Source organism: Vicugna pacos, chromosome 11 (assembly GCF_048564905.1).
Source record: "Vicugna pacos chromosome 11, VicPac4, whole genome shotgun sequence".
In the NCBI taxonomy this organism is placed as follows: domain Eukaryota; kingdom Metazoa; phylum Chordata; class Mammalia; order Artiodactyla; family Camelidae; genus Vicugna; species Vicugna pacos.
This window is the reverse complement of record NC_132997.1, coordinates 74,389,667-74,405,745: the sequence shown is the minus strand read 5'-3', so window position 1 is coordinate 74,405,745 and position 16,079 is coordinate 74,389,667. Positions and strand designations below refer to the sequence as shown.

General features: G+C 50.7%; 2 protein-coding genes across 2 annotated transcripts; one reads left to right on the top strand and one right to left on the bottom strand.

The window, feature by feature from the left end:
- Positions 1–2,804: 2,804 nt before the first annotated feature.
- Positions 2,805–4,007, top strand: FRAT2 (FRAT regulator of WNT signaling pathway 2). Its single transcript, XM_072972342.1, has one exon. The coding sequence runs from the start codon at positions 3,193–3,195 to the stop codon at positions 3,874–3,876; it is 684 nt and encodes a 227-aa protein (XP_072828443.1). The 5' UTR covers positions 2,805–3,192; the 3' UTR covers positions 3,877–4,007.
- A 9,718-nt stretch (positions 4,008–13,725) lies between these two features.
- Positions 13,726–15,312, bottom strand: FRAT1 (FRAT regulator of WNT signaling pathway 1). The gene has a single exon (XM_031682839.2). The coding sequence runs from the start codon at positions 15,124–15,126 to the stop codon at positions 14,290–14,292; it is 837 nt and encodes a 278-aa protein (XP_031538699.2). The 5' UTR covers positions 15,127–15,312; the 3' UTR covers positions 13,726–14,289.
- Positions 15,313–16,079: the final 767 nt, after the last annotated feature.

Sequence of the window (16,079 nt, the reverse complement as noted above, 5' to 3'; positions counted from 1 at the left end):
GCACACAACTCTCATCGCTTCCCTTTCTGATACCCTCTCATTACTTTTAATTGCATCTGAGCCTCTCTAGCATCTTGTATTTTGATTCCTAATCCAGGGCATTTCTCTGCCTCCCACTGGTCCAGCACAGCACTTTCCTCTTTCAGAGCTCTCCAGAGAAGTGCCCCTAGAAAATGGTGTTGGTCTTCTGTAATGAATTCATCTCTATAATGAATAGTATAATATTCAAGTCCTGGTATATTTACATAGCAATCTCCACACAAAAGCAACATTACAAAGGGAAGATTTTTAAAAGAATGCCATCTCAAAGCTCCATTTCCTATAGTACTAAGAGCACTATGGGAATTACCCTGACAAGAAGACAAAAACGACTTGCAGGGATGCTGGCTTAGAGACAATAGCTACACAAGCCCCATTAATGTTTAAAGTCAATGGAGCATAAAACTGCTTTTCTCTACTTACAGGCAGGCATCATCTTACAGAGAAGAGAAAAAAAAATTACCATTTAACTCTGCTGAAATCCATAAGCCCTCCCCTAATTTTCATTCCCCTTGAAATTCTCCAGTAAGTACCATCAGAATGAAAATGAGAATCACTCTCTCTAAGGGGAATGGCTTCCAGTCTTCATCAGTAAAGTGTACGAAGAGCCCTCCAAAGAGACTGAGGAAGAAGGCTGCATGTTGGGAAAGGATCTGTCACCAAAACCTGCAGAACGAGTTGTGGGGTCACACCTTGGGATGTAGGAGCCTCTGGGCTGACTTCAAGAAGGCGGTTAACAATCCCAGGTCCGGGTAGACACGAGGCAGAATTCAGGGACCAGGCAAGTTCAAAGAAGTAACGCCTTCAGGGTACGTTTTACTTAGTGGGCTGCAAAGGGGAAACTTTATCATTAATATATTAGCTGTTTCCCTGAGGGACTTGCTGGAACTGAGCCAGGCCTCTGTTAGTAAACCCTTGGACCTAATCCCACATTATATTTGTGTAATGCCTGACAAAGCCTGTTCCCATTATCTCATTTGATCCTGAAAACAATCCTCAGAGGGAGGCAGGGCAGGGATTATTTTTTCCATTTCACAAGTGAAAACACTTGTAAACTGATTTGCCAGGAGCCACACACCAAGATGTGACAGGAATGAGACTTGACTCTCTTTAGGTCTATGCACAACCTGTTCAGGGTTCTTGTGACTTCACACAACAGGCTGATCAAAATATTCCCAGCCCCACCCAGGCCTTCCAACCTGGGCTTAACCAGCAGCTGAGAGATGATCAAGAGGGAGCTTCTGTTTATAGTGCCCACACACCTCTGTCCTAATAAAGAAATACAGCCCTGCCTGACAAGCTCTCTAGGGAAAAAAAAAATCATCATCTCCCTACACCAATGACCAAAATTAATCCAGACGGACTTGGAAGAAAAAAATCAACACATCAGGAAAAAAAATCTAAGGAAAATAGAATTGAATGTTTAATAACTATCTGGAGGCAAGAAGACTCTAAATTTAGCCTTGTGTTAGAAATTTCAAAGGAAAGGATTTTTACAGATTTGACTATATTAAATTTTAAGTTTTAGTGGGAAAAAAATGGCTGCAAAGGGCCAACAAAAAAATTGAAGAAATATTCACAGTGGAATATGAAAGAAATGAGTTAACTTATGGTATGTAGAGGAGTCATGCAAATGCATAAGAAAAACTCAGTAGGAAAAGCTTACTAAAGAACTATTCACAAAAAAAGGAAGCAGAGTTGTTGGTTAACAAAATTTAGAAAACTGCACTACCGAAATATACCTAACTAAAATCAAAGAAATAGACACTGAAAGGAGTTACTCATTCCACCTATGAAATCAACAACAAAAAGCAAAGAAAACAAAAAACTATAATACTAAAGTACTGCTGAAGGCACAATGAATAATGTAGGCTCACACATTAATGATGGGAGAGTAAATTTACCCAGTTGTTGGAGAGCAATTTGGTACATTTATTCTAAACCTTACAATATCCGTATCTATTCCTGGGAATATGTTCTTAGGAAAGAATAAACATGGAAAAAGTTTTACGCACAAAAAAGTTAGTCACACACTTATTCACAACGGTGAAATTAGGTAAATAGCAAACGTTATTAAAGAAATTGTTTAACAATTGATGGTACAGCCACTTGATGGAAACTTATGTAATCATTCTATGTTCTAAAGTGCATGCAATAACACGAACACCGTTTATGGCGTAATGCTAAGTGGAAAAGTGTAGAACGTTACATTGGACGTGTGGCTGTTGTACTTTTATAGATGGCTGGAAAAGAAAAAAATTTTTATATTTGGACCATGTTTGAGGCCAATGATTGGATTTTTTCCATCGCCCTGTGTTTCTACTTCTTCTTTTATTCTTTTTTAATGAAAAAAGTCAATTCTTCTTTAGCCATGCGGTGGCGCGTACTTCTCTCGCGCTAGGCGCGAGGTGGCGGGGTGCGGGGTGGGGGTACTTGAGAACTTGGGCGGAGGGGGAAGGCCAGAGACACTTTCCTAGGTCGGTTGATTCCCCTCTCTTTTGCAAGGTCCCCTTCCCCAACCCCAATTCCCCCAGCCCCACCCCTCGGAAGCGGCCCGCCGCGGGGTCCAGCCCTCCCCCACCAGGCCCGGGTGACTGCGGGTGCGCAGAGGAGGAGCAAGGCCGGCCCAAGCGGTGCTGACACGTGGGGAGGGAGGAAGCGTCGGAGGAGGAGGAGGGGTTGGGTGTGTGGGTGGGTGTGTCCGCGAGTGGGAGAAACCAATCCAGGCCAAATCGGAGTCTCCATTTTTTTGTGCTGCTCCTCAGGCCAGGGGAGTAAGAAGCTCTCCCAGCGCCCGGGATCCCCTCATAGACAGACATCGAGCGCAGACACAAGAAGGCTCCGACCACGGTCCTGCGCTGCCCTTGGCGGCCCGCGCCGCGCCTCCTCCTCGCGCGTACCCCCGCCCAGGCGCGGTGGTAGGGCCCAGCGGCGGCGTCATCCATTGTTTACAAATCAACCCGAGCCGGTAGGATTCCGGCTCCCGCGGCTGTAGGCGCGCGGCTGGGTTTCCAGGCGGGCTCCGGCTTCCTCGTCCGCCAGGACCCGGCTTCAGCCTCATCCGCGCCCGGCTCCGCTGCGGCCCACCAAGTCCCGGAGACAGCCGAGTCGCCGGCGAAGCCCGCGGAGCTCCGGTTGCCTGCGCGGAGAGCCATGCCGTGCCGGAGGGAGGAGGAAGAGGAAGCCGGCGAGGAAGCGGAGGAGGAGGAGGAGGACAGCTTCCTCCTGCTGGAACAGTCGGTGACGCTGGGCAGCTCGGGCGAGGTGGACCGGCTGGTGGCCCAGATCGGCGAGACGCTGCAGCTGGACGCGGCTCAGGACCGCCCAGCCTCCCCGTGCGCGCCCCCGGGGCCACCGCTGCAGCCCTCGCGGCCCCCGGCGGCGGTGCGGGAGGACAGGGCCCGGGCTCCGGCGCTGCCGCTGCTTCTGCCGCCCGAAGCCGGGGGCCCGGCCTCCCCGGGAGCCCTGCGCTGCACTCTCGGGGACCGCGGCCGCGTGCGGAGCCGGGCTGCGCCCTACTTTGTGGCCGAGCTCGCCGCAGGCCCCAGCGCGTTGCCGGGGCCGTGCCGGCGAGGATGGCTGCGGGGCGCTGTCGCCTCCCGCCGCCTGCAACAGCGCCGATGGCCTCCAGCCGGGGCGCACGCCAGCGACGACGACCCGCACCGGCTCCTGCAGCAGCTGGTGCTCTCGGGGAACCTCATCAAGGAAGCCGTGCGGAGGCTCCAGCGAGCCGTCGCCGCGGTTGCAGCCACAGGCCCCGCGGGCGCCCCTGGGCCCGGCGCCAGGCTCAGGGGACCGGACCCGGTTGCCCTGCAGCCCTCCGGCGGCTTGCACTGACCCGGGGCCCCTCGAGGAGGAAGAGGAGGCTGCTGCTCAGACCCAACAGCGTCCTACCTTCACCAACTCTGAGTTGAAGCCGCCGTCGCCTTTCTGGGAGCGACCGCCTAGGCTGCGGGGAGGCGCGTGGGGAGAGACCTCAAGCCGAGAAGTTACCGGTCTCGGCGAGACTGTCTGAGAAAACTTTTGCTTGGAAAAATTCACGGGCCAGGATGCGTCCGTGCCGCGTGAGAATTTCCCCGGCCACCTCGGGGCCAGGGACCTGGGATAAACTGGGAGAACCATGGCAGCTACTTGCATCAACTTGTACCTGACTTAACCCTTGGGGGTGTCGTGTGCTGGGATTATTTAAAAACAAGGCTCCAAGGGGCGAGAATCGCGAGGGCTTTATAACAATACTTGAAAACTCATAACACGAAACATTTTATTTGCCGGTGGAGGAACTTAGTGAAAATGGTGCTACAATTGCTGTGCAAAGAAATTCCGGAGGGAAAAAGAATGTAAAAGCTCGGTAGTGGGTGGGTTGGCATCGACCTCTTTCTCCCACCTGGTTGGTGACTGGTGGAGGTGGGAGATGTGAATGCCAATTGTGGGGGGCGGAGGAAGGTGGAAGATTTTGAAGGTGGGTCGAATTGGATGTGGACTTTTAAATGACTTGACCTTGCCACCTGTGATTCAAGGTCACAATGTGCTATAGGTGGAAGGCTGTGGGGTTCCTGGGAGAACTAACTCATCCCTGTGTCTTTTCTTTCGTTTGCTCCAAGAAGAGCCCTGTCTGTGATTTGCTACCTCTTGGAGTCTCCCGAGGAGACACAGGTGGAGAGAGACGTGTGGGGACGTTACTTGTTTTTTTCTGTGCTTTCCTTTTATCCAGAACTCCTCTTCCCCTGAGGCCACTCTTGGCCGTGCCTTGAGCTTTCTCAGAAATAGTCATAAACAATCTCTAGTCTCTCTCCTGTCCTCCCAGCTGGGCTTTCTTATTCCACCCTTTCTGGTGTCTGCACGGGATGGATGAGACCCTGAATGTTTTTCTGCTCTGTTCTGGCCCTCTCTGAAGCCGTGAGCCTCCGTGGGTCGTGCTCACCCTTCTCAGTTTCCTCCTTCCACCAGCCCTTCTTTGTGCTTGACTGAAACCATTTTTTTAAAATGTGACTCTCCAGGAGGAGAAACCGCTGGCTTTACCCGTGTGAAACTTGATGGCGCTTTAAGTAAGGTGCCACCCCCAAACTTTAAGGGAGCTAAACTAATTTTTTTTTGAAGATTCAATGGCTTGTTCATCCTCCAGATGTAGCTATTGACGTACACTTCGCACCGGAGTGTCTGAAATTGTGGTGGTCCTGATTTATAGGATTTCTTAATTAAAATGTCTGCTGAATAAATTTGGTTTTTGTTTTGGAGTATGGTTTGGCTTTCTGGTGGAAGGTGGGGGAAAGAAAAGCACATAGGGGACACATTAAATAATGAAAGAGGGGAGAGTATAGCTCAAGTGATAGAGTGTGTGGTTAGCATGCACGAGGTTCTGGGTTCAATCCCCAGTACATCTTCTAAAAACAAATAAGCCTAATTACGTCCCCCTCGCAAAAAGAAAAAAAAAACCATAATGAAAGAATAATGAAGAGTGCATCTGGGGGGACCTGGGCTCAGCACAGAACACTGGTAGAGCTGCAGTACATGAGTGCTGGGCTGATGTTCCACAAGATCAGAAAATGAAGTCTAGGTTTTTAAACCTTGCTCTATGGGCTTTCACTCTCTGTGTGGAATAAAAACATGTTCCAGAAATACTTTATATGCTGGAGGGCAGAGGCCAAGCAATTGGCTGTGTCTGGAAGCAGGTGGAGGGAGGTGAGTTTTCATCTGAATTTTTTGTGTTTGAAGGATGTGGAGGGTATAGGCAGAGGCCACCTATTTTCTCCTTTGCGATTGACCCTGTCTTGACAGTGGGATTTATAACGATGTAGTTGGTAGTTGTAAGATGGTGTGGTGTGAGCAGGCAAGGGTTCAGTTAATTGAAGTGGCCCTCCTGGTTCTGCCCTCAGTCCCATCTTCCCCAGGCATGGGGCCCCTTCCCACAAGGAAGCCTTTCTTGGTACAGCCCAGCTCTGCTATCTAGCCCTGAGGGGACCTTTCCCGCCAGCTCCTTCCTTGGGGCTGCAAAGGAAGGCTAGTGCTCAGTGACTCAGTTTGACTCAGCCCCACTGCTCACCAGCTGTGTCACACCAGGCAAGTCACTGCTCTGTGCTTTTTCCTCCTCTAATTTATAAAACCATACTACTTAATAGGATAGTTGGGAGGGTAAAATGAGTACCTGAGGTGTCTGGGGCACTTAATTGCTCAAAACATAAGAGCTGCTGATTCTTGGCATCACCACTGCCCCTTTCTCCTTCAGAGGGCCCCTGTCTGTTTCTTCAGGGGGCCCAGGTACCCTCACTGACACTGTAGCCACTCCTTCTCTTCCACTGTGAGCATAGGTGGTTACTGCCTCTTTTGCTCCTGTAACCTAAAAGTCCCTTTTCCTGGCTTCCTTCCAGAAGGCCACCTCCACACACCCTCCAAATGGTCTGTCTCTGCTGTCACCTTTCGGGGGGTGGCACTTACTGAGCACACATGTGCCAGGTACTGTTCTGGTGCTTTAAATCATTATTTCATTTTGTGATGTCTTTATTGGTAATGAGGTAGACACTATTTTCTCCATTCTATAGATGATGACTCCGAGGCCCAGGAGATCAAGTGATTTGCCAGAAGTCACCATATTTTAAGTTGAGGAGCTGGGATTTGAACCAGGCAGTCTGGCTCTAGGTCCTCCTGCTTTAAAGTCCTTAAGAGCATCCCACAAACCTTGACTCAGTAAATACCTCAACACAATAGCATCACTATTCTCAAACGTTCCTTGTATGCCAACCATGATGTTTGGGGCGCTGGGGATCTAGAGTGAGGCAGGGTTTCAGACATCCTGGAAGATCCCAAAAGCAAGTTTGGGGCCAAGACCTTCCCATAAGGTAACAGGAATTGCATAAAAGAGGTACAGATAACCGATGCTAGGTGGCTGCTTTTTTAGAACCTTGAGTTTTCTGTAAGATGAGGGCATAGGGCCAAGACGGTGAGGTCTCACCCACTGCAGCTGTCTTGTGGGTCTGTAACATGGCCAGGACGGTGCTCAGGAATGAAGTTAGAATGACTTCTAGGTGACTGCAGACCTATAGGACCTGAGAAGCAAGGTAGAGAGGGGGAAAGGGACTGAGCCCTGTTAGCCTAGGAACTCTGGTAGGCACCTTTTAAAAGATGTTCCTTCACTCTTTACAATGGGGACAGGTAGGAATTATTTATGGTAGAACAGGATCTGAACTCATGGTTCTTAAATTGAACCTCTTTTCTATCTGAGCCTACTCACACATTTTCTTCATGAACCTCAGCCCCAGCTGCTGATCAGCTATTTGCAAAGGTCAGAGAGAGCCTAGTCCTGGTCCTGGGTCTGGGGAAGTGTCTCTGTACCAAGGAGGCAATGACCTTTTCCAAGGTGATGCAGTTTGGGATAGCCCATTCCTAGTACGTGACTCAGCAGTGATTGTGGCTGGGATATTGCTAGTCCCTTTGAGTGAATGCGAGCAGAACTGAGGACGTGCAGATGGACAGAGCTGAGACAACTCCATCTTCTGAAGGGGCCGAGGCTTAGGTTTCCCTGGTAACATTCTGCAAGTCTTGAGTCCAGAAGGACAAGAGCAATAGGGAAGCTGCAAGAAGAAGCTGGTTGTTTGAGTGTGTGTGGTGGGGGTGGGGGTTTCATGTGGGAAGTTACAGGGCCTGGTGCCTCATAAAAAATTAGGAGTTGGAAGAGAGATCAGGGCTGAAGATAAAGGTTTGGCAGTTAGAGCTAAGAGGGGTGGATGGAGCCTGGGAGATGCTGCCAGTTGGGAAAGAGTAACACTAGCCAGTGAATATAGTGCTTAGCATGAGCCAGGCTCTGTTCCAAGCACTTTACAAAGATCAAGAGTAGAACCATGAGAAGCCAAGGGAGGCTGAAGGGTGAACTGTATGAGATGGTGGGTATGTGTGTGTACACCATTTCCTCCCATGTTGAATTTATTAAAGTCCTTAAGATCATCTCACAAAACTTGACCCAGTAAATACCTCAACACAATAGCATCTCCATTCTCAAACTTTCCTCGTGTGCCAACACAAACGCAGAGCTATACCTGTATGATCTCTCTATACCCTCTGTGGTCAGGTCCAGGGTATATGGAATCAGACCTTGCTCAGTGACCTTCCCTACCTTTCTTTAATCCTGAAGTTATTCAACTTCTCTTTATCAGCACAATTAAGTAGTATGTTTTGAACATCCACACTGTGAGTTCTCGCCCTGCTTAACCCAGCTGAAGAGAAGTGCTATTTATGGTGCATTTGCAGAAAGGTGATTATGACTCCAGTGCCTGGGGAAGATTTTCAGGAAAATCTAGGAAACCAAATCTAATTTAGACAGGAAAAAAGAAACGGGCAAAAGGCAGGGCAAAGGTAACAAGATGATAACCAGCTTGTGATTCTTTTCAACCCACCCAAATCAATAAGTCAAACAAACTGCATGAACAGCCTAGCAATTGGGGGTGGTGAATTTTACCTCTTACGAGGCAGTTAATTGATAAGGGGGAGCAGTTAATAAACTCTGGTATCAGATTGGGTTTTCATTCTATTATAGTGTCAGGTACAGAGAAGAAGGATTCCTTCATACAAAAACAACAGAAACATACCCAGCCATCCCAGGCATGAAGGGTTTACAAGGTTGTTTCAACAGCCAACCATCAGCTCCCCGGCCTCGCTGGGGTACGAGAGTTTGTGACTGGGGAAAGGTGATTATGCTGTCATGGGGGACATCCACCCAGACAGTCCCCCTGAGCCCTGCCCTTCAAACCTGCCCCGAGTACCCCATCCCTTCCCACCTTTTCAAGGAACTTTGTCCTTTATAGCATTTTCCCTTCTATTCATCCCTTTGCACATCCTCTAGCCACGTTTTCCCTTTTTAGTTGCTGTTCATCTTTTCCCATCCCCTCCGAACCTCCAGGCACCACAATTCATCATCTGTACCCCAAGCACTCTCTTAGCCTCTGCAAGTCTGTTGAAACTCTCCATTTGTTTGCTCTACAAATATTTACTAAATGCCAATACCCAGGCGTTGTTACTAAATGCAGCTGTTTCAGGCAGTGGCCTAAGCATTTTTACTAACAATTGCCAATGAATCCTTACAACCTGATGAGGCAGGGACTTTATTATTATCAGACTTAGCGGATAAGGACAGCTAGGTGAGAGAAGTGAAGACCTGCCCAAGGTCACAGGAAGGAGCTTTAAAGGAAAGAGCCAGGATTGGGACCCAGGCAGTCTGGCTCCAGAGCCCGCATTTTAACAGCTACCTGGTACTGTACTGAGGACTACAGGTTTTCTTTTCGAAATGTGTCCCTTCTTGTCTTCTCTTCTTCCCGCCCAGGCCCTTATCACCTGGTGTCTGGATGCTGTAACAGCCATCCAACCGATCTGGCTGACCATAAATTCTCCCCCTCAACCTCAGTCCATCCCCCGCACTGTGTCACCTGATAATCTGCCTAAAACGTCCTCTTCAACTTGTCACTCCTCTGCCACCAAAGAATAAATAATCTCTTTGGGAAAAGAAGACATTCACATATGAGCCCCTGAGATAACCCTATAATGACAGTAAATAAAATGAAGAATGAGAACAAAATGAAGATCACCTCATGCGAAGAAACTGCACGGTTTTCTGTGGACAAATTCTAGATGGGAGAGAACAGGGCAGGCACACAGAACTTAAGCTGAGCACTGAAATTTGAATGAGAAGGGGATGAGTTTCTGATAAAAATGGGGGCGTTAAGAGCCTTGGCCTCAGGGTGTCCTCACCACAAACCCTCCCCCTGTAATATTTCCTGCTGCCCCGAGTCTACCAGTCCCAGTCCTGAGCTGTTTTCAAGGTTTGGCTTGAAGGGGACCTCCACCCCTTTCGGATTAAACCTCTTCGAGACTGATTATTTCCTTCCTCTGCACTTCCCGTAGCCCTTGCCTATACAGCAGGGGTGCATGTTCAAGAAAAGATTTATCTGCAGAGCAAACAGTTTAATTCCTTTTAAGAAACAGATTGAAGAAGTCAGTAAGAGGCAGATTTTCCACAAATGACTTAAAGTAGTGGCCTTAATGGAGCAGCTTCCAGGAATGTTTTGTTTCATTAGAGCGTTTATTTGCTATTTTGCTTCTCATTCATGATCTAATTTAACCTTTATCCAATTTTTCAAGGTAGGCACTATTCTTATCCCCATTTTGCAGATGAGTTAATTCAGATTATTGAGGTTAAGGACCTGGTCCCAAATCATACAGCTAGCAATGCAGGGCTGCCTGCAGAGCCCACTCACGCTCTTATCTATGACGTCTCCTGGGAAACATTGTTATGGGCAGGACATTTGTTCTCCTTTCAGTCATGGATGGAAAAACAGGAGGAAGCGCTGCATGGAAGAGTTTTTGCCGCTTTGCCTGCGCAGCCTTCACAGTGTTCAAATGGAGTGCACCTCCAAGTGGAAACCTCTCTGTGCTTCCATCTCTAAATGAGGCGGTAGCACTAGACCCCTGATGGCTGAGCTCTCCGGGGGCTGACATTCTGTGATTACTAAGCATTGGTGGAAGAGGGGGGAGCTAATTGAGTGAGTTAGTAATTTGGTTGCCAGGGCAACTCCTTCCTGATTGGAAGGAAGGGATCACAGGGTTTGGACACAGACTTTGCTGGATAAGAAAGTGGTGCCTGATCTACACTCCATGTTTCTGCTTCTGAGCTGAAAAAGGAAAGAGCGAAAAAGGGTAAAACTGAATTCAAATATTGTATTCATTCTAATTTAGAATAAAATCTTGGGCTGGCAGACTCTGGAGTTCTCTGTGAGGAGTGGCATTGTTTTCTCCAAATCATTTGTCAATTTCTGTGTTTTAGTTTATTTTGCATTTTTTTTCATTGACTTTATAGCTTTGGTTTTTTATCTTACCCAGGCCGCTGTTGGCCAGCTGTCTTCACAGGATACTGAATGTTTTGTAAGAAAATGGTTACAGCATATCTAGCTTTCCAGGGTTCCAATGGCAGGGTTATCACATCAGACAACTGCAGGGGTGTCATTCACATGGTAGTTTGTGTGGAGCTGTGCTGTGAACAGTATTGGACTATGTATGATGGTATCAGGCTGTTGGAAAGAGACCTGAACTGGGAGACTGGACACCCGGGATCTAGACTCTGTTAGGCCTTTGACTTCATAAATGACTTTGGTAGGTCACTCTGCCCTGCCCCCTTCCTAGACTATTTTTCCACCTATAAAATGTTCTAATAACTTTTAAAAATCATTAATGCAAATCCTGGCTTAATCCCAAAAAGGCTTTGGGGGTGACTAGTTAGACCTCACAGAATTTTTAAAGATAGACAGTTACAGGGTTATAGAGCATTTAAAGTGCCTCAAGTAGCGTTAGTTTTCTCCCGTCTTCCTTTTTAAAGGAGGAGGTTGTACTGTGTGAACGCTATGGTTGGGTCTAGCTTTAACCCATCATTACAAGAAGTCAGCCAGCACAGTTGGTGCAGTGGCATCAAATCATGGCGAGTTTGACACTGGATTGCTCCTAGACCTTTGACCTCCAGGAAATCTCACCCCAAATAAGAAGGGGGGACCAGGACCTCAGGGCTACTCCAGTGCCAGGGGAAGTCAGCACCTGACTACTTTCCTCCTGCTCAGTGCCCAGAGTGGGAAGCCCACTGCACTGTTGGAAGCCCCCTTCCTCAGTTTGTGTTAGAGCCTCCACAGGCACCATTCCCTTGCTGGGTGGCACTGAACTGGTCACCTCACAACCCTTCCCGGACAGGCTGTGGGAAATGGCTGGCTTAGTGTGTTCTGGAGGAATTTCTGAGACCATCAGGGTCTGTGTATGTATTTGGAGAGAGAATGGAGAGGTATAGACAACAGGGAGAGTCCAAAAGTGAGTTCAAAAATCAGGACTCTCAATCACATAGCACTCAACCTAAAAGCACTTTTGGGATCATGGCATGCCCTTGTTTCATGAGAAACCGAGGACCCAGTCACTTGGCTACCAAGAGACAGTCCTGGGAAGGAAGGAAGGGGTGGGGACTAGAGACTTCATCTCCAGTACATGCCAGTAACCATAACCCTTTTTCTCATCACCTCACATCTCATCTGTTGTACAGATGAGGAAACTGAAGCCCACAGAGGTTGAGTAACTTGTCCAAGGTCCACATCTAATAAGAGGACTTGAACTCTAGATACCCTAGTTGTCCAGCATGGCTCCTTCCTGGAGGGTACAGAATGAAGTAACAGAAGAGGAGGGACACAGATGGACTGTTACGTCACTGCTCAGAGACAGAATGGGAGCGAATGTGCCAAGGGCAAAGAGAGGAGTCCTTTCATACTCTACCAGCCAGCTTTCCCACTGCAGGTCTGCATCCGGAGCAGCCCCTAACAAGAGAAGCCCCAGCCTAAAGGGGCATCTTATGAACAAGAGCACTTACTGACCACAATAGAAAGGAAAAAAAAGTGATAAGCCTCCCAGTCTGCAGTGACTGATCTGGTGTCCTTTGCTAATACAGTCAGAAGCAGCTTCATAAAACATCTCCACCACTGACTAGTAATCCAGAAGGCTCTAAGGACCAATGGGATTGGTCCAAAACCTGACCTCACTTTCATTTAATTTCATGCCAGCACCAATACACACCCAGCCGCACGGACCCTATCTAACTAGTGAGCTCCTCAGACACAAAAGCGCTCTAATTACCATCCACAAGCCAGGCTGACTAGGATTTCAAGTGTTTTCATCTTTATGGAGATCAGAGAAATGTGTTCTATGCATCTTTCCCACGGACGACAGGTATAAAATAAAACCAAACAAAAAACCCAACACATTTATTAAAAAGAGATATTTCCGTTAAGTTAACATCCTATAACCAGGATAGCCACAATTTCAGACACTCCGGTGCGAAGTGTAGATATGTCAATAGCCACATCTGGGTGATGAACTAGCCATTGAATCTTATAAAACTAAAACGCCAACAATACAGTCTTAAATCCTTCAGAGTGAGTGAACATTAGGTTGTAAGTACTTTAGGTTCACAATGGCAAAGCCTGCAGCTTCTCCATTTGGAGTGTCGGTCACATTTTCTACTCTGTTTCCTTCACTTACAAAGGCGAGCTGGCATGGCTGGGGGAGGGGCAGAGGGAGGAAATCAACTCCATCTATCCAGGGAATTGCAGCTGTTATTGCAAATGGCCCCGGAGAGCCCATTATAAGCCGCTGTGCAAGGCTGTGTGTCCCTGGAGTGCCCGTCACGTGGCGTCTCCCCGGCCCCCAGCCTGGGCCCCCAGGAAGGTCAGCGCCACCAGCTCGAGTAGGACTGCAGAGCCGAGGGGAAAATAAGGAACCCAAGGCCATGTCTAGGGGCAGTTTCCGTGAAAGCCCTGGGCGCGGCCGGCGCCCAGCATGTCCCCGCCTCCCTACACCCGCGGTGGCAGCGGTGCCCGTGTCCTCAGGAGACTCCAGCACTTGCAAAACACCAAGCTCTACTCCGAATACGGGCGGAACCGGGCGACTCTTCTGCCCTGCTGGGGCCCCGCAATCTCGTGCCCAGGAAACAGTGACCTTGAACCCGAGGAGGGGTGGACAGGCTGTGAAAATACACTTTCCAGGGGACCGAGGGTTCACTCCGCGCCTCGCCTTCCCCTTTCTCCAGCACCGCCCTCCCCCATCTCCCTTCAGCATCCCGGGTGCACCGCCTTCCCCCAACACTTGCAGCCAGTTGCAAAGCGGGGGCAGAGAAAAGGTCCCTTCATGGTACCGCATGTTTTATATCATGAACCAGCACCTCAAAATACACGAGATAGTTTTTTTTTTAGGGTCTTAAACGTTCAAGTCTGGCAGTTTGAGGTACTCCCTGAAAAGATCTACTCATGTTCCTCTCCCCACAGAGTGGATCAGGAACCAGCCCTGGAAAGGTAAAGCAACTGGAATTATCCCCGTCCTTCGCACGCTCGGCGATCCTGAGAAGCGTGGGCTGTGGCCACATGGTCGCCGGATTGGAGGCCCAAGAGGCTACGTGGAACTGCATACTGCGCCACCAGATCTGGTCACGCCAAATAAGGAGTCCTACTATGAGCTTGAGATGTGCTCTGTAATCTGCCTTAAATAGGACCAAGTCCCGTTTTTCAAACACATTGGGGCCCTGGACCTCAGTTCCCCGCGAAAACATTCGCGATTTTTCAATTCCTCGTCTTCATTAGTTATTTTTCCGCTTCCAAAAGCGCAAGTTCACTAGTTTGAGTGGGGACGCAGCCCTCAGGAGAACCCCTTGCCCTACAGGCAGAGGCTGGCGCTGTGGCCACTCCCGGGGTGTTAGCTGCTGGGGACTAGAACGCTGTCGCCAATTCTGAGCTGTGCCCTCCTCCCGGACGCGCCAGGGTCGCTGCAAGCCGCGCGAGGGCTGTGGGGCAAAGGGGGCTCATGCACTGGGGCCGACAGAGGGCCCCGGCGCGGGCGTTGGGGAAGCTTTGCGTGTAACTGCAGCCGTCGCGAATGAAGCCTCCGCACAGCCTCCTTGATGAGGTTCCCCGAGAGCACCAGCTGCTGCAGAAGCCGGTGCGGGTCGTCGTCGCCGGTGCGGGCTTGGGGCTGGAGCCCACGTCGCTGCTGCAGGCGGCGGGAGGCGGCGGCGCCCCGCAGCCATCCTCGCCGGCACGGGCCCGACAGCGGCTGTGGGGCGTCCAGCTTGTCGGTTCCCGAAGGCCCATCAAGGCTGGGCTGAGGGGGCAATGAGGACAGCGCGCTGGGGCCTTCAACGAGCTCGGCCACAAAATAGGGCGCAGTCCGGCCCCGCACGCGGCCACGGTCCCCTAGGGCACAGCGCAGGGCTCCCGGGGGCGCCGGGCCTCCGGCTTCGGGCGGCAGAAGCAGCGGTAGCGCGGCTATCCGGACCCTGTCCTCCCGCACCGCCGCCGGGGGTCGCGGGGGCTGCACCGGCGGGCCCGGGTGCACGCACGGGGAGGCCGGGCGGTCCTGCGCCGCGTCCAGCTGCAGCGTCTCGCTGATCCGGGCCACCAGCCGGTCCACCTCGCCCGAGCTGCCCAGCGTCACCGACTGTTTCAGCAGGAGGAAGCTGTCCTCCTCCTCCTCCTCCTCCCCTTCCTCCTCTTCCTCGCCGGCTTCCTCTTCCTCCTCCCTCCGGCACGGCATGGCCCTCCGCGCCGGCACCCGGAGCTCTGCGGGCGTCGCTGGCGACTCGGCTGCCTCTGGGGCTGGGTGGGCCGCGGCCGAACGGGGCGCGGTGCTGAGGCCGAAGCCGAGACCGGGGTCGGAGCGGACGCGGAAGCCTGAGCCCGCCAGGCACTCGCGCCGAGAGCCTACAGCCGCGGGAGCCGGAATCCTACCGGCTCGGGTTGATTTGTAAACAATGGGTGACGTTGCCGCCGGGCCCTACCATAGCCGGGCGGGGGTGTGCACTATCATTTCGGGGCGGGGCGCCCGCTGGCCCGGGGTCCAGGGTGAAGCCTTTCTGCCTCTGAGCTCTATAGTCCTGGATGCTGTCTGAGGGGCGCACTGCGGAGCTGATGCTCGCCCTCTCTCAGCCGGGCGTGATTAGCATTTCTAGAAGGGGAACACCGGCCTGGACTCTTTTGGTTTCTTCCACACACAAGCACATACACTTACACCCACACACCCACACACTCCCCTAGCGTAGGAGCGTCAACTCTTCTGGTTTTGGCATTTGCGCTTTTGAGGTCCGGGATGCCAGCCTTTGGGAAGTGATGGCCAGACCAGTGAGGAGAGTGATGGAGACAAGAAGGCGTCGGGCTAGGGATCTGTCTGGCGATTAGGAAAACGAGGTTGTCAGACATGAAAAAGAAGGGAGGGGACCCAGTGGTGCGATGAGGGTGGCGGATTGGAAATTGGCAAAGAAAGGCCACTGATTAATGCTTTTTGATCGGGAGCGTGCGTGTGTGGGAATCTGAACTAGGGCTGTCATTGCTAGAGAGGAGGATCCTCCTCACGGGAGGGGCAGCGAGCTAGAAAGTTCTTTTAAGAAGAAAGCTTCAGTCCCGTGGGGGTACCTTTCTGAGGGGTAGCAGGAGAGGAAAATGGTCAGCTATTTGGATGGAAATGGAGATATGGCCACCGTAACCCTTCAA